We start from the raw sequence: 18292 nt of genomic DNA, 5'->3' as shown, positions 1-18292 counted from the left end.
CTTATCCTCAAGGCATATCCTAAAAGAAGCTGCTTAACGTTCTGGTACTGAAGTTTTCGCAGTCACCGTTGCAAATGAACTGTTAACGATGTCAAATGATTCGATGTGTATAATAGAATGACAACAAAGCCTGGAAAATTACGGGGTTCTCTTCTAGGAAGCAAGGAAATATTGCTGAAAATTGTTCATATTTTAGTTTAGAAAATATAAACGAATGTGCTTTCCGTACGCAACGAGGGTTGCGCAGCCCTGCAAGCCGTGAAATCTCGCGAGCATCGCGCGAAGTTTCCGTGCCCGTGGCTTCGTCGACTCGTGTGTCATGCCTGGCTGTTCATTCGGTTTTCTCCCAAGACACGGAGCGGTGGTCACACAGTTTTACCGGCGCTTTCAACTGCAGTTTCACGGAGCGCGTGCACCGCGGTACGCCTGGTGTGATGTGATTTGTTGTGTAGTGTCGTATTTTCCCACCCCTCCACTCGCCCACCACACCCAAATACAAGCCAAAGTTTGCTTCATTGCGTGTTTGTGCTCAGTTCTGCAATGAGACACTATTCTAATTATCTGCACCCCGGTTTCCAATTACGCACCATCCCGCGGCTGTGTGTGTATGCGACCGTGTGCGTACGGGTCGTATAGGAACGTGTGTTGTGCGCAAGCGAATTTTTTGACAGTAGCAACAAAAAAAACCATATTACGAAACTAAAACCGCCCTTTGTTGTCCTTTGTGCCATTGACGGGACTGCTGGGCAAGCCACAGGTGTTTGTGCTGTGTGAATTAAAGACTCGTTTCTGCAGTGCATTGGCTGCCTGCTGGCAATATGTCAGCATTTGTGTGTCAGTGTTTGTTTACGTGCGTGCTGATGTGTTTGTGTGTGTAGTTGGAAAGAACAATATCACCAAGCAAATGCGTACACGGCAAGCGCAGCCGGAATTTTGACAGATAACATTGTTTGTTTACATACGTATTTGCACAGCCGGCCAAGATTGGATCGTCGGAACGTCGTAACGTAACGGGATAGGCAAAAGATTGCGACTTGTGTGGCAATGTGTGCGTGCCATTTTTTTGTTATTTGCATTGTTATTAATCAGCCTGATGGATGACGGGGTGACTTTCAACAGTGGATGGATGTAAATGGTTCCCATTTTGGGCTATTTTTAAAGCTGATCGGCATCGTTAGCATCTTCGATCGCCAAAAAGAGCTGTAGGAAGCAGCGCAAAGTGTCGCGTTGTGTGGCGAACACAGGCTATCTAATCTCGTCCCAACTATTCAAGCAGTGTTTTTGTGGAAGATAGTTTTTCGATGCACCGGGAGGACACATTCTCCTTATCGGAAACCAATATGCACGATGCCGTCAAATCGAGCATAAATACAAGCGAGTCTCAAACATATCACGAGCGTCGATTATCAAAAGGGAGATGCTGTGATTGCTGCTTATCGCGTAATAAGCTTGGTATCAAATTTCCCACACAATTCCATACAATTAGAACAAATCGAACATACACCCATGTGTACATCCACTACTGATCACTACAACGCAAGCACAGCAAAAAGAAGGCCACTGACGGCTGGAGTACGCGAGTGATAAGACCGTGTTGTTGCGGCTTTCATTAACTGGTGAACCATTACTTGCAGTTACCGGACACGGGAAGTAGAATGCACATGATGCGTTTATGGGACTGCATTCGGTTAGAAGTCGGACGCTGGGCGGTGGGAGGATAAATTACAACCTACCGATGCACGACGTAACGCAGCAGTATGCCTCGTCATGCTGGTTGATCGAAGAAGCTGCCACGGGAACGATCAAATATTTGCGTCATAAGTGTGTGCAGTGCCGTGTAGCTGCTTGTTGACATAATGATAGCGCCGATAGTGATTGCATGCCTGGTCGTGAACGATGGTACAACTTCAGTAGAATTTGGAACAGAAAGAGACAGTGCAGCAAAGAAAAAAGCAATCATGTAAAATGGGTCCATGTTCCGTGGTTTTTTTTTGTATGTTGTTGATTGCCTTATCAGTGTGGGCAAACCCCTTCAACTGATGAGATGCCTGGAACGGTTTGGTTGAAGCACAAAACCATACGGATCCATTCAAGGTCACGCACGGTTACGTCGATCGAGAACCGCTGCGTAATCGATCCGTCAAAATTTGATCTGTTTCCTGTTCGTCGCTATCTTTCTTGCATCTTCACTACTCAGTGCGAAAGTTTTTACCTTTTCCCTGCGTCGTTGGCAAGCATAAGAGAACATGTTTATCGCTTCGGACGGTAAACTTAACGGGCAAAGTATTTAAACATCCATAAACGTCCGGGGTTTTATCTCTAGTGCAGCGAAGTATCTTTCGGAAAGATAAAGTCACGTGTAGTAACTTGAACAAGACAGAGCAACAAAAAATAGACTGTACAAGAGATGGTTAAGGGTGACGTTCAACCAAGATCCGCATCATTTCTTTAAACTAACGACGTTTTAAATGCCTTCAAACAGTGCGTCTAATGTAAGCCTAACACCTAACCGGAAAAGAACAGTAAATTATATACCACAACTAACTCTTCGACACACAGAACGAACCATGCGTTGCGTTACTTTATTTACATGCAGCTAAGAACCTCCTCTCCGATAAGGTATCTGGGCTTAGGAAAAGTAATGAACGAAGGCTTGACGTGAGTTAAATGCAACACACCTTCCGTAAGGCTTGCAATCCAGTTAATGTCGAAGATGGTGCGATGCGTGATTGTTCGGGGTGCGTTGTTTCGGTAATTTCGTTGATACCGTTATCATTTTATCACGGGCGCCGTATAGTCGCGTGACCGATTTTTGAAATCTAATCCATTTTGATCACGCTTCCAGCCCACCGACCAGAATCGCTATCCAACGATCTTCACTGATTGCAGAAGTTAAGTGTGGCTGTGTGTGTGTTCTTAGTGCCAATTTGTGTAAGAATTCACGATCGGCAGTGTGCAATTTTTATGTTACCGTGTATGCCACGTGATTGTAGCAGAGTGTTAGATATACGGGCTATGAGCACATTGCAAACGTTTGACACGCTGGAACGATCGTTAACGCTTGGAAAGAAATCGTGAAAAGACAAGTGTGCGTGTGTGTGTGTGTGGGAACAAACAAGTGCCAACAATGGAAGCAATAACGCGCAAGCTGCCACCGAATCCGCGACAAAACGCCAACATCGTTTCGACGCTGACCTTCTGGTGGACGATCGATTTGTTCCGAAAAGGGTACAGCAAGGTGTTGGAGCTTCAGGATCTCTTCCGCCCGCTGGATGTGGATCGTTCCGATGTGCTTGGAGATCGGTTAGAAAAGTAAGTTAGAGACTGTCAATTCTTTTGAAATGGGAAATCATTCAGGATATTTAGAACCAATTTTTCCCTGGGATGCTTTTAGTACTAGCTGCCTACTGTTTGAGTTTAAAGATCTTAAGCTAAACGCCTAAAGTCAGCAGCAGTAGACTTTGGTAATGTCTTCTGCTAGAGACAACAGTGTGAGGAAACTTCTCATCTCCGATCAGCGGGTAATAGTTATTAGTAATTCCGGTTGGGAAGGCGTTATTGGTCTACATTTTGCTGAATGGTGCTTGATGGTGTTAATAAGTCATCATAAAAGTTGTGAATAATGGTTTGGCAGACCATCATGTGGCCTCGGCCATCATAAGCAATTTAAAGAACTCCTGTAGTCAGCCAAGCACCGATACCAAGCCGATGTAAGCGGCTCTAGCAAGACATTTTAGGCGCCACGACTTTTGGAGTATGATATCGAACGTTAAGGCACGCCACTGCCATAGACATTTCCTATCTCTTAATTTCATTAATCATCTGTCGGATTGGTTAATCATGCTCACTGTGCAATTTAGTAAACAAACCTTTCAACTGTAGTACAATACAGCAGTTGTCTCCAAGCTATTGTGGCACAAGTAAAAGTGGTCGGACGGAAGAAATTGTTTGATCGTTAAAACGATCACTATCACTTTAAACGCCATGCCAAGCGAGTTTGTTGGGTGGATTTTATTTACAGAGACACAAATTGTTTTTCTACTGAGCAAATGATCGTAAGCTAATTGCTAGTTCATCAATCTTTTGGCATTTTTTGTAGGCAGTCCTTGCTCGTAACCTGTACGTGTGTGGGCCGCGATAAATATATGTTGAACCAAAGTGGGTCGCGGTACTAAAAACCCTGGAGAGCTACCCTGGAGAGCAATACAGCTACAAATTAAAAATATAGCCGGAAAGATTAATGTCTTCGAAAAACAACAGGGATTAGTGGATTGTATTATATCAAAGTTGATTCAATCTTTAATGCCCTTTTAGAATCCTCCAAAGTGTTGTCCTAAATGCATGAAAAGTTGGTCTCCGATACAATGTTTTCCATTGTTTGCAACAGAACAGGGTTCCTGCTTCAACAGCCAGAGGCAACGAAACATGGAAAATCTGGACAATGTCGCGGAATGGCCATTTGATGAGCTTGTCCGGATCGCGTTACTGTACAATCGTGTTGTTCGATCGCACTCAGTTCAATCGGTTGAAGCATCACACATGGCAGTGATCCGAAATGGGGAATGCGGTGGTAACAGGCTGTATTCCGACGACACATTAACGTTAGCCGTGAGTCAGCATATTTCATTGCGATTGCAGGCACGTGAAGATCGGTCGATGGGTGATGATGTTGATGATGATGATGACTGCGTACTGCGAGGGTCCTTGAAACCCAAAGCACACTCTGTGGGTTGTTAGCTTGTTACGTCGATCGTTTTGAACCAACTCGCAGAACGAGAATGAACGTTGGATGGATTGAATAAGAAACAAACGTTGGTGGTGTTTGCCTGCCTGTATTTCTAATTTTGGCATGAGCTTATATTACAGCAACCCTCGTTTGGAGGGTTGTCGGTGGAAATCAACATTAAATTAAGAGACAGTGGTGTCAAAGCGACTTCTTGTTAGTTAATTTGCGAATGAAATTATTCTTTAATAGAAAACACTAATACCTTCTAATGTAGCATCTCTGTATTTATAACGCATCGATGCATACCATCTGCGTACGAAAGGCACCCACCCTGCCTGGTTTTGCCAATTGTTGACGTGTGTCCGTAATAAAAAAAAAGATATTTGATACTTGAGCTCTCGAACAAACACACAAGCACACGTTCGGATACGCCCGAGATGGTCATACCAGCGGTCTTGTTTGCGCCGGCACCGGAGGATGATGATACAAATTGAACTTTATTAAAACTAATTGACCGGCGTCACGCGTATCACTTTATGTGATGGGCAGTGAAAAGCAAATAGTGCCCCGCACATACAGGGAACCATTCTGCAATTGATATGCGACCGCAGTCCGCTAGTGAATACATACCGCTCTTAAATTGTATTGATGAGTTTGTTTCTACCGTTTCGGTTCCGGTATGTGTCGAATGGCTTATATTCTCTGGCTAGACTGGTGGAATACGTAATGGAGGTTGGATCAATACGTCGCCGGGTTGAGTTCAAATCTCAACTGGACTATGCTTTTCTTACAGAAAGAACTGTGTAGGTGCTTTAGCAGTTCAAATTTGTTTAATAAACTAATTTGCTAATTTTTATGTTCGATCATTCCGAAAGATAAATGTTGCATTTGTGTAGTTCATTGAATGTGTTGAGGGGGTTTCTTCTATGCTATTTGCTTTTGGCTCGTTAAAATATCTCAGAGCAATACATCTCTGCCCAATCAATGGCCAACATTAGAACTGGTCGGTTCCCTCCCTTATCGGTGTGTTGTCTCGGGACAAACAAATTATTTAACTTTCTACTTTGCTGTGTCTTCTTCGCCATTAACCACAGTGCAACCTGCAAAGCACCCAACGATGGTTGACGGTTTTGGTTACAATACTGTTTGGCGCTTCAATATTGACTGTTTGCCATGCGTACCGTTTCGTTGCGTGGCGAAGCGGTAAGCCGCGGTTTCTGCGGTTTCTTTTCACATGATCGTACGTGCACTAGCAGTACCCAGGTTCGCTGGTGGAGTTTTAAAATTGCAGCATCATTGTTACGCCGCTTCTCCCTGTGCCCTTCCACCGGCGGCACACGTTACTGTCCGGTGACGTGCCCGAAATGGAAGTCTAATGTTTGCCATACTGATGATGATGGTGATCGTTACTCTTTTTCACATTCTTACTTCCCCGGGGTACGTAGCAATCCGGCATAACCGGCTACCGGCGATGTCATAATTTTCGTGTCACTGGCCAGATTTTGTTGCTTATCATCATTACGCATAGTGTGTGATAAGGGCACGATGAAACACGGTACGTTAATGCTATTGCACAATATTGTTAATTAGAATTTCACAGTATTATGTTTCATGGCGAAACAAAAGAATGATAGAAAATGTTTCGCCGATTCTCTTCTCGTATTCATATTAAACGGATGATAAATGTAACCCTGCAATGAGTTCTTCCATCTCATTGCATACAGTGGAATGAAACGGCTAATTATTTACGGTTGACCGGATTGGACGAGACCTCTAATTACAATTCCTCCTGGTGTGCACTCCTCCTCGGTAATGGCTCGTTTCGTAGACCTCGTGGTCACGTATCGTTTTGCTCTCTTGCACCACCTAGCTCTTAATGATGTTGATGCGTATTGACGGATTGCAAGGATGGCCAAGGGTCAATTCAATACTACGCAATCCTATCTATGCGTGCAGAAATGCTTTGGAATGTGTGCTTCTAAAAAAAAAAATGGTTTAGAATGCTAAAAGTTTAGATTCAGTAAGATTTCATCAGTGTTTCTCAGCCCCATGCACAACTATCGCCGAACATGTCAACTCCGTCGATTTCGATCCAGAACCGCGTTGTAACACAAATGTAAACAAATTTTCATGTAAATTTTCAAAAATGCTCCCACGGCTCCTTGCCATGTTACTCTTTGTGCATCCTATACCGTTCTACGCGACGTAGTTGAGGTTTTTGGGCGACAGTTTTGAGTTGGATGGAGAAACCCTGCATTCTTAATCCCAATTGATAAAACTCAGAATATTATACTATTTTCCCGACAAAACTGTTTTTCGTTTCACGGCGTTACAACGGCCTTTATGTCCCAATAAATGTTGTGTCATCTCGTTTGGAAGAACTGTTAAGGTTCCGTACAGCTACACCCTTCATGACACTGTCGTAAGTCGAGTAACTTCCGTAAAAGGCTTGGGAGTGTGGCTGGATGAGACACTCTCGTTTTTACGTTCATATTGACTATGTCTTAGCCAAGTCTTACAAATCTAATCCTTGGTCCGATTGTTAGACTCTCTTCAGAACTTAGAGAGCCGCTTTGCCTGAAGGCTGTGTTTTGTTGCTGGGTTCGATGCACCTTAGACTACGTCCCCATTTTTTTCTGGCCTACTTTTCCACCAGGCTTCTTTAGCGTTGTTGGAACTTGTTTACTGTAACGGACAGTCTGTCATTTGAATTTTTTGCTACTTGGGAAAATGTATTGGATATGGCAGCACTGCAAGTGACAGTTCTGCATGGATTATTTGAAATAAAGAAAGCGGACACACTCTCGCTGTAAACTGGAACATGAGCAGACGTCTCGATCACTTTGTAAAATAAAAAAGTTATATCACAACGTAGGGGCTGGAATCGCCAAGGTGTTAGAAAGCAACATTGGTGCCGTGACCAGGATTGTGGAATATTTGTGCTTAGTTTTGGCGATTGTAGACAAAGTGAAAAGGACATATTGAGACTATTAGTGATTTCTTTGTGCAAAAATCGCGGAAGCGTGTGAAATCAATCTTTGTTTCGGTGTACGTGAACAGCGGTTGGAGTCAAGAAAAAGTTATAGACTGGTGATTTCTTTTTGTAAAAATCGCAAAGGCGTGTGAAATCAATCTTTATTTTGCCGTGTGCGTGAACAGTGTTTGGAGTCAGGCATGTCGACCAGTGAAGAAGACGATTTTGCTGGTTTTGCGGATGCTCCGAGTATGGAAAACGCGATGCATAACATTAACATGGAAGTGGTATCAAACATTCAAGTGCTAAAGCGCGAGCGCGATAGGATCGTGCGGTCGCTGACACGAATCGACACGTTTTTGGCGCAGTATAAAGAGAATGAATTCTCAGAACTGACACCTCGTGCAGGCCTATTGGACGAGCGTTGGAAGGAGTTCCAGGAAGTGTCTCGGCTGATCAGGGCGCAGGAGAACTGCGACGAAAATGAAGAGATATACGGAAGCATAGAAGACAAAGTCATGTGTTTGAAAGGACAATTATTAGGAAAACTGCATGCAGGAGGTGAGCGCCCGAGTGTGAAGGTGGAGCGAACGAGTGAAGAGAACAATCGACTTAGATTGCCGCGTTTAACGCTACCACAATTTTCGGGTAAATTCGACGAATGGCTCCCTTTTCATGACATGTTCCTTGTCAGTGTTCATGAAAACCAAAACCTTTCGTTGGTAGAAAAAATGCTTTACTTGAAAGGCTCTTTGAAAGGTGAAGCACTAAAGGTGGTGGATGCCTTGCAGGCTTGTAGTGCGAATTATAACGTAGCGTGGACGGCTTTGAAGAAGCGCTATTCAAATGAATATCTTTTGAAGAAACGACACGTGAATGCTATGCTACAATGGCCACGCATGAAAATCATGAGTACGGCAGGGGTTCATGCACTTATTGACTGCTTTGAAAGGAATTTGAAAATTCTTACACAGCTAGGTGAGAATACAGAACAGTGGGGATGTTTGATTATTCAAATAATCATTTCTAAGCTGGACGATAACACCCAGCAAAAGTGGGAAAAACACGTGGAAGAGAATGAAAAGAACACGGTGAACGATTTGTTAAACTTTCTGCGCACTCAAACACGCATATTGGAAGCATGTACTGTGGATAGGCCAACGGCGAGCGGCAAATTCATTAGTGAACGACGTGTTGCGACCAATGTGGCTGCGGAAATAAAGTGCGCAAAATGCGATGGTTCCCACATGGTGGAGCATTGTGAATCGTTTCGAAGTTTATCAGTGCCACGGCGCAGGGAAATAGTGAACGTGAAGAAATTGTGTGCTAACTGTTTAAAGCAGGGGCATTTTCAGGCAAAATGCTGGTCCCGAGTGCGGTGCAATTTTTGTAACCGAAAGCATCATGCTCTTTTACATGGTGACACTCATGCTGAAGAAATTCCCTCTTCGTCTCGTGAAGAGATTCCATCTGCCAGTGGCATTCAAGATGCAGTGGCGAACGCGTCATCGGACAAAAGATGCACATCTGTATTATTGTCGACGGCTATAGTGAATGTGCGTGCATGGGGAAATAATTGGTTGCCTGCAAGAGCATTAATTGACAGTGGATCCCAGGTGAACCTGATGACCAAGGGCCTTGCAGAACGGCTTCATTTGCCTCAACACGAAAGTAAAATAGCGTTGACCGGAGTGGGTCGCTCTAAGGTAGATGTTACTAAGTCGGTGACAACACGAGTAAGTTCGCGAAACAATGGTTTCCAAGCACAAATGGAGTTTCTCGTATTGCCGGCAATATCTAGTTACAGACCAGTGACAGGTGCGCGATTGAACAGGCAGAATCTACCCAAAACCTTGGTGCTCGCGGATCCAGATTTTGATGGTGATCACGAAATAGATTTGTTGTTAGGTTCTGAACTATATGCGTCATTTTTGAAACCGGACAATCGCGGAATCATCAGGCTTGAGATACCTACACTTCCTACCTTCATTAATACCGTTTTTGGTTGGGTGGCAATTGGCAAAACTCCAGTAGTGGCAAATAATGGTGAAACTGCGACTTGTGGCTCGTGCACTCGATTAGAGGACTTAATTGAACGGTTTTGGATTAGCGAAGAGGTTCGTGAGGCGCCGCAATGCACTCAAGAAGAAAAGGATTGCGAAGCTCACTTTGTGCAATTCCATCATCGGGATGAGAGGGGCAGGTATGTTGTCAAGCTCCCATTTAAGTCTGATTTGCGAAATCAATTAGGACAATCCGAGTTAACAGCACGCAAGAGATTTTTTCAATTGGAACGCCGTTTCAAGCGGGATCAATGGTTGCGACAAGAATATACGGCTGTGATTAAAGACTACATCGGCAAAGGTTTTTTAAGCAAAGCCACAGAAAAATTAGATAGCGCCGAAGCACACTATTACTTGCCGCATCATCCAGTGATCAAAGGGTCAAGTAACAGTACCAAAGTTCGACCCGTATTCGACGGTTCAGCCAGTACCGACAGCGGTAAGTCTCTCAATGATTTGTTGCTGACGGGACCTGTAATCCAAGAAAACTTGTTGGCGTTGTTAATGAAATTTCGCATGAAGAGCGTGGTGTTAGTGGCAGACATTAAGCAGATGTACCTTCAAGTCAAGGTGCATCCTGACCACACTCGTTTTCAACGCATCCTATGGCGTGAGTCATCCGATCAGCCGTTAGAAGTGTACGAGCTACAAAGGGTTACGTTTGGTTTGGCACCATCCTCCTTCCTGTCCATCCGAGTGCTACACCAGTTGGCGAATGATGAAGGTGCAAAGTTTCCATTAGCAAAGCAAGCACTGTTGGAAGATTTCTATGTGGATGACTACATCGGTGGTGCCACCAGTGTGGAGGAAGCCATTAAGTTACAGGCTGAGCTGACGATGCTGTTAGCCAGAGGAGGTTTGCATCTTACGAAATGGAGCTCTAACAAGCCGGAGGCCTTGCGTAACGTGCCAGCAGAAGAAAGAGCAACATCTAAGGTAAGAATATTTGAAGACTCCGAGGAGCCTATAAAAACTTTGGGCATAGCGTGGCTGCCTGCTTCAGATCATCTGTATATCGAGTCCAACAGTGCGATGAACAATGGGTGTTGGTCCCGTCGAAAGGTGTACTCATTAATAGCGCGCATATATGATCCATTGGGTCTAGTTGCTCCAGTAACGGCGTGGGCAAAAATCAACATGCAGATGCTGTGGTTGTCAACTAGCGACTGGGATCAAGACATACCCACTGATATGCAAGAGAGATGGTATACATTTCAGTCGCAACTGGAGCTATTAAAGGAATTAAGGTTCTCTCGCAAAGCTGTCGTGCCTAACCCCATTGCTATACAGATGCATTGTTTTTCGGACGCGTCCGAGGCTGCTTACGGTGCGTGTGTATATTTGCGATCTATTGATAGCAGCGGGAAGGTGATGGTAGAACTATGCGCAGCTAAGTCTCGTCCAGCGCCGCTCAAAAGAGTAAGTTTAGCTCGGTTGGAGCTTTGCGGTGCGCTGCTTGCTTCAAGGTTGCAGAAAGTGGTACGGGACGCATTAAAGCTTACAGAGGTGGAAATCCTAATGTGGACGGATGCTACAATCGTCCTGCATTGGCTGCGAGCGCCATCCTATTCTTGGGCAACGTACGTTGCCAATAGAGTCTCCGAGATACAGGATTTGACGCATGGTTGTTCCTGGATGCACGTGAAAGGAATCGAAAATCCTGCCGACATTGTTTCAAGGGGAGCCTTGCCTAGGGAGCTGTTGGCGTCGCAGGCGTGGTTCCATGGTCCATCGTGGCTACAGTGCGCAAAGGAAGAATGGCCGATTAGTGGCGTAATGCCACCTCCGGATGAGGAGTTGTTGGAGCGGCGGAAAATTTCGTTAGTGTCCGCTGTAAATATCGAAGTAAACGACTGGTGCAATAGATTTTCTTCGTATGATAGGCTTCTACGGATCACTGCTTATTGCCTGAGGTTTATTCGGTTTTGCCAGCGGAAGTACAAGCATCGTAGAGGAAGCGTTTTAACGCTCAAAGAAATAATGGATGCTAAAACAATCATCGTTAGAATTGAGCAGAGAATACATTTTGCGGCTGATATTAAGGAGCTATCTGCTGGTCAACCTATACGATCTAGATCACCGTTGAAGGCATTGGGTCCTTTTTTGGACGGTGACGGTTTTCTCCGAGTTGGTGGCCGCCTGAATCGCGCTAACGCACTACAGGGCGGCATCAAATTCCCTCTAGCGCTACCCAAGAAGTCTCGATTTGCACGACTAGTAGCGGAATATTACCACCGATTAACGCTTCATGGCGGACCAAGTGCAACACTAAGCACACTCAGGAGAGAATTTTGGCCCGTGCAAGGTCGATCTTTGGTCAACAATGTTTGCAGAAGTTGTCTGGAATGCTACAGGATGAATCCAGTATTAATTCAGCAACCGCCCGGACAGATGCCTGTGGCTCGAGTGACGCCTGCTCGCGCGTTCTCGATAGTTGGTGTAGATTTCTGCGGACCCATTTATTTGAAGCCAGTACATCGGAGAGCCGCTGCGGAAAAGGCATACATCTGCATTTTTGTGTGTTTTTCGGTGAAAGCAGTTCACATTGAATTGGTGGAGTCCTTATCTACACAGGCGTTTTTGTCAGCGTTTCGTCGGTTTGCGTCAAGACGAGGATTGCCGAGCGAAGTCTATTCCGACAATGGTCTCAACTTTCAAGGGGCCTGTAAGGTGATAGCTGACCTATATGCGATGCTGGGCAATGATTCGGCAGTGGAGGATATTTCCAGATATGCCACCAGCGTTGGAATTAAGTGGCATTTTATTCCCCCTCATGCGCCAAACTTTGGCGGTCTTTGGGAGGCTGCGGTTAAGGCGGCTAAACGCGTCTTGCTAAAGGTCGTCGGAGAGCGGCGGTTGGCGTTTGGGGAAATGTCGACGGTGCTGGCGCAAGTGGAGGCACAACTCAACAGTAGACCATTGACTCCATTGTCCGATGATCCTGAGGAGCTTGATGTGTTAACGCCAGGGCATTTTCTCATCGGTGCTCCAATGAACATTCTACCAGAACCTAATGTTGGTGATGTGCCCATTAACAGATTGAAACGTTACGAGGAGTTGCGCAAGATAGTTCAAGATTATTGGGTACGTTGGCGTAGGGAATATATTAGCGAGTTACACAATATACAGCAACGCGGAAGGCCTATAGTAAAGCTAGAAATTGGGCAAATAGTCTTGTTAAAGGAAGATGGGAAGACCCCACATCATTGGCCGTTGGGTCGTATTACGGAGGTGTTTCCGGGCCCTGATGATGTAGTGCGGGTTGTTAATGTTAAAACCAAGAACGGTTTATACAAAAGGCCAGCGAATAGGCTTAGTTTATTGCCTTTTGAAAAAATGACCTAAGAACTTATAGGAAGTAGATTTACTTTATAAATTTTGTAAATTTAGGTGGCCGCTATGTTGGAACTTGTTTACTGTAACGGACAGTCTGTCATTTGAATTTTTTGCTACTTGGGAAAATGTATTGGATATGGCAGCACTGCAAGTGACAGTTCTGCATGGATTATTTGAAATAAAGAAAGCGGACACACTCTCGCTGTAAACTGGAACATGAGCAGACGTCTCGATCACTTTGTAAAATAAAAAAGTTATATCACAACGTAGGGGCTGGAATCGCCAAGGTGTTAGAAAGCAACAAGCGTGTAAGACAAATTTGTGAAACCCTTGCGGCAAACAAATTAAATTTAAATTAATAAATAAATATTTATTAAAAAATAAAGGTTAATTTCTTTCATCATATTGATCATAGCTGGCAATTCTCTTTTAATTGTGTTACAATAATCTTGAATTATCTTACATTTTTTCTACAGGAAATGGTTCGAACAACAAGCCGGCCCGGGTCGACCATCGCTAGTGAAGGCAATATTTAAAACTTTTTGGCGAGAGTACGGTGTGCTCGGGTTCATTACCATCATCAACGACATTGTTATCCGATTAGCACAGCCCATCTTCCTCGGATGGTTACTACTTTACTTCCGGTAGGTGTTTTTCATCTTCTCCATGATTAGTTGCTATTTTCAGTTTGATTTTTATGTCTCCTATTGCTGTCCCTCTTCCACAGGAAGGACTCGGAAGTAACGCGCGAAAGTGCTTTCCTGTATGCCGGTGCGATCGTGCTGCTGAATGCACTGAGCGTGATCACGATCAATCAGTACGTGCTGGGAAGTTTCCAGAATGGCATGAAGGTACGGATAGCGGTGTGTAGTGTCATCTACCGCAAAGCACTACGTCTATCGCGAACCGCCCTCGGGGACACGGCTCCCGGTAAGGTGGTCAACCTGCTGTCGAACGATGTGAACCGTTTCGACATCGTGTCGGTGTTTTTGCATTCCATGTGGTCGGCCCCACTGTTGGCGATTGTGATCGGGATACTGCTGTACATCGAGATCGGTGTAGCCGGGCTGATCGGCATGGTGGTAATCTTCATCGTAACACCGATCCAATCGTACACGGGCAAGCTAACGTCACGCTTCCGGCTGCAGACGGCTTTACGCACGGACGAGCGTATCCGGCTGATGGACGAAATCATCTCGGGCATTCAGGTAATCAAGATGTACGCCTGGGAACGACCATTTGCCAAACTGATCCGACACGCGCGCCAGATGGAGCTGAAGATTGTGCGCAAGAGTGCGTACGTGCGCGGTCTGTACATGACGTTTCTGCTGTTCACCACGCGGACGGCGCTATTCTGCACGATGATGGCGATGGCACTGCTAGGCGATGAGTTGACCGCGGCAAGGGTTTTCGTGATAGCGACGTACTTTGGCATCCTGGCGAACACGATGTCGGCCATGTTTGTTCGCGGTATTGCGGAAATTGCGGAAGCGATGGTAGCGATGCGACGGTTGCAACGCTTTTTGGAGTTCGAGGAACGTGAAGAGGACAGAACACTGCCCGCCAGCAAAAGCCGACTGCTGGCGGAGTTTGGACTGAATGGAGATGCGACCGAGAAACAGCGGCTGATCGAGTCCGAAACACAGCTTCCACCAACGATTGCCGTATCGATGAAGGGTGTGACGGCGCGGTGGGGTGCTGTCCGCAAGCAGGAGGACTTTCCACGAAAGGGTGAAAAACAACCGAATGGTGGGTTGGCCGTAGCGGGCGGAGAAGCGGCAGATGATGTCCCGCCGACGACGCTGTCGAACCTTAACATTGACTTCCGTAAGGGCCTCCTGATCGGCGTGATTGGACCGGTGGGTGCGGGCAAGTCCTCCTTGTTGCAGGCAATCTTGCGTGAGCTCCCGTTGGAAACGGGTTGCGTCGTAACGCAGGGCCGATTTGCGTACGTGAGCCAAGAGCCGTGGGTGTTTTCCGGTACCGTACGGCAGAACATCCTTTTTGGCCAGCCGATGGAGAAAGAGCGCTATGATTCGGTGGTCCGAGCTTGTGCGCTCGTTACGGACTTCGAGCAGCTTCCCGACGGTGATCGGACGATGATCGGCGAACGTGGTGCTGCACTGTCCGGAGGACAGAAGGCTCGCATCAGCTTGGCTCGGGCCGTGTACCGGCGAGCGGACGTATTTTTGCTGGATGATCCGCTCAGTGCGGTTGATGCACACGTAGGTCGACATCTGTTCGATCTGTGCATTGGTCCACAGGGACGGCTCGGTACACTGCGGACGACGCGAATACTCGTCACGCATCAGGTACACTTCCTGAAGGAGGCCGATTGGGTGGTGGTGCTAAACGAGGGACAGGTGCAGGCTCAAGGTACGCCACACGATCTGGCTCAGAGCGGTATTGATTTCGTGGAGCTGGTGGAACGTAAAGGTGACGACGGCAGTGAACACGACGGTACGGGGGGTGATGGTGATGGCGGGTCCGTAGGTGGTGGGGGTGATAAACGTAGCCGGCGGGATTCGCGTGCATCGGCCCGTTCGGGTGGATCGTCTGCCCATGCCGAACTGAGCGATGATGAGCTGAAGCGAGAAGAGCGTGAACTGGCAGCTGATGCGCCGGTCCAGAGCAACATGGAAGGAACGTCACGGGGGAAGGTGCAAGGTTCGCTACTGCTGAGCTACCTTGGCAGCGGCGCGAATGGACTGGTCATGTGCGGACTGTTGGCGCTTTTCCTAGCGACCCAACTTGCCGCTAGTGGTGCAGACTACTGGGTTGCCTTTTGGTAGGTGTGCTTTTGGCCTCGACGAGAGTCCAGTGTACTTACAGCGTTTGTTTTCTTTCTTTTAGGACCTCGCAGGAAGAACAGCGCATTTTCCGAGCAGCACACCAAGATACGATTGCGAACGGTACGGACGCATCTACGGAAGAACTGCGACCGTTACTTAGCACGGAGACCTGTATGGCCATCCATGGAGCACTGGTGGGAAGTATCTTTCTCATTGCCATTACCAGGTGAGGATACAAGAGAGCCAGATGAGGTAGAATCTCCTCCTATCATCTACTAACCGGTGGTCCGGCGTCCTTGCTTTACAGATCAATTAGCTTCTATCAGACGTCGGTGCGTGCATCGCAAAATCTGCATGACTCCATGTTTGCGGGTTGCGTATCGACGACGATGCGTTTCTACGACACCAACCCATCCGGTCGCATCCTGAACCGGTTCTCCAAGGATATGGGCTCGGTCGATGAGTTGCTGCCGAAGGCGATGCTGGACGCATCCCAGATCATCCTCAGTCTGTGCGGCACACTGGTCGTCACCGTGATCGTAAACCCACTGTTTCTGGTACCGCTCGCTGTGCTCGGTGTCATCTTCTGGTTCGTGCGTCGTATCTACCTGAAAACATCGAAAAACATCAAGCGGCTGGAGGGTATCACGAGATCGCCCGTCTTCTCGCATCTATCTGCCTCACTGGCCGGTTTACCAACGATACGCGCGTTCGGTGCGCAGGGAGAACTGATCCGAGAGTTCGATGCGCATCAGGACATTCACACGGCATCGTTCTACATGTTCATTACCGCTAGCACAGCGTTCGGGTTTGCCCTAGATTTGCTCTGTCTGATATTCGTGTTTATCGTCGTGTTCAGCTTTCTGCTGCTGGAACAGGACACGTTCGGCGATCGGGTCGGGTTGGCGATCACTCAAGCGATGGCCCTTACCGGTATGATGCAGTGGGGCATTCGGCAAAGCGCAGAGGTGGCTAACTTCATGATGTCCGTAGAGCGATTGCTCGAGTATCGCGATCTTTCGCCCGAAAGGCAACCAGAGCGGCCGCGAGCACTTAATGCTAGCTGGCCGGAAGAGGGTCGAATCGATTTCAAGAACGTCACGTACCGCTACTATGAGGGAGCCTCGGCGGTATTGCGCGATTTGTCGTTCGAGATACGACCACGGGAGAAGATCGGCATCGTAGGCCGAACCGGTGCAGGCAAGTCGTCACTAATTGGCGCACTGTTCCGGTTGGCACAGATCGAAGGAGAGATTCTGCTCGACGGTATCGATACGGCTGACATTACACTGGAGAGCCTCCGGTCGAAGGTATCCATTATTCCGCAAGATCCGGTGCTGTTTTCCGGCACGTTACGCCGCAATCTGGACCCCTTCGAAGATTATCCGGACGCGGAGCTGTGGGGTGCACTGGAGCAGGTGGAGCTGAAAGAGCTCGCCAATACGCCGGCAGGTTTGCAGATGGCAGTGGCAGCAGGTGGTTCCAACTTTAGCGTTGGCCAACGGCAGCTGATTTGTCTCGCGCGTGCTATTTTGCGCAACAATCGTATCCTGGTGCTGGATGAAGCTACTGCCAATGTTGATCCAACGTAAGTTCACTGCCCTCCTACGAACAGATGGCGATGTTCGGATTGTGACTGTTTTTTTTTATTTGTACGTTCCCCGTTTCAGCACTGATCGTTTGATCCAAGACACGATACGGCAAAAGTTTGCTGACTGTACCGTGTTGACAATCGCCCATCGGCTCAACACGATCATGGACTCGGACCGTGTGCTGGTGATGGATGCGGGCCAGGCAGTGGAATTGGGAACACCGTACGAGCTGCTACAGCTTCCGATAAGCATCTTCCGCGATATGGTGCTCGCGACGGGACCGGCCGAATCGGAACGTTTGCAGCAGATCGCGCGACTTAAGCACGAACAAATAGCGCCCGTTCAGTGAACACTTAGGTGGCAATAGTAGTAAAAAAGTGTCCTTACATGTAGATGAGAGTAGCGTGGAACGTGAATCTCGTGCGAGTTACCCTGAGGAGGTTGGGTAGTGCCTGTACGCGATCTGGCACACCCGACTGCTGTCCTTTCCGTTTTACTACCAGTTTCCTTTTTTGTAGATATAGTGTCGTGGAAGAATATTGTAAATGGCGCAAGCTCTAAGTACGACAAGGTGTTGCGTAGGCTGATGTCATACAGGGCCCAAACGGTATCCACTGCTTTCCTTTACCAAGCGGTTAGCAATTAAGTAGACGAAAGTAACAAAAGCCGAACAAAAGTTGTAGTGTTACAAAGGGAATGTTTTAAAGAAATATTTTGTTTTACTGTATAACAAATGTAGCGTGATAACAGGGGCGACATAAAAGAAAATTGCGTGTGTTTAATTGTTTATGTTGTTAAAAATCCGAAAT

General features: G+C 46.8%; 1 protein-coding gene across 1 annotated transcript; it reads left to right on the top strand.

The window, feature by feature from the left end:
• Positions 1-382: 382 nt before the first annotated feature.
• LOC128307218 (ATP-binding cassette sub-family C member 4-like) lies at positions 383-18292 on the top strand. Its single transcript, XM_053044978.1, has 7 exons — positions 383-420; positions 2846-3312; positions 13576-13743; positions 13827-15887; positions 15953-16117; positions 16199-17479; positions 17562-18292. The coding sequence occupies exons 2-7, from the start codon at positions 3128-3130 to the stop codon at positions 17830-17832; spliced, it is 4131 nt and encodes a 1376-aa protein (XP_052900938.1). The 5' UTR covers positions 383-420; positions 2846-3127; the 3' UTR covers positions 17833-18292.

Source organism: Anopheles moucheti, chromosome 2 (genome assembly GCF_943734755.1).
Source record: "Anopheles moucheti chromosome 2, idAnoMoucSN_F20_07, whole genome shotgun sequence".
In the NCBI taxonomy this organism is placed as follows: Eukaryota; Metazoa; Arthropoda; class Insecta; order Diptera; family Culicidae; genus Anopheles; species Anopheles moucheti.
This window is presented reverse-complemented; position numbering and strand designations above follow the sequence as displayed.

Bases quoted from the DNA above. Each gene is read 5' to 3' on its own strand.
- LOC128307218 (XM_053044978.1), top strand. From the start codon at position 3,128: ATGGAAGCAATAACGCGCAAGCTGCCACCGAATCCGCGACAAAACGCC. The intron at 3,313-13,575 runs GTAAGTTAGAGA...TTTTTTCTACAG, and splicing joins CTTGGAGATCGGTTAGAAAA to GAAATGGTTCGAACAACAAG. The intron at 17,480-17,561 runs GTAAGTTCACTG...TCCCCGTTTCAG, and splicing joins ACTGCCAATGTTGATCCAAC to CACTGATCGTTTGATCCAAG.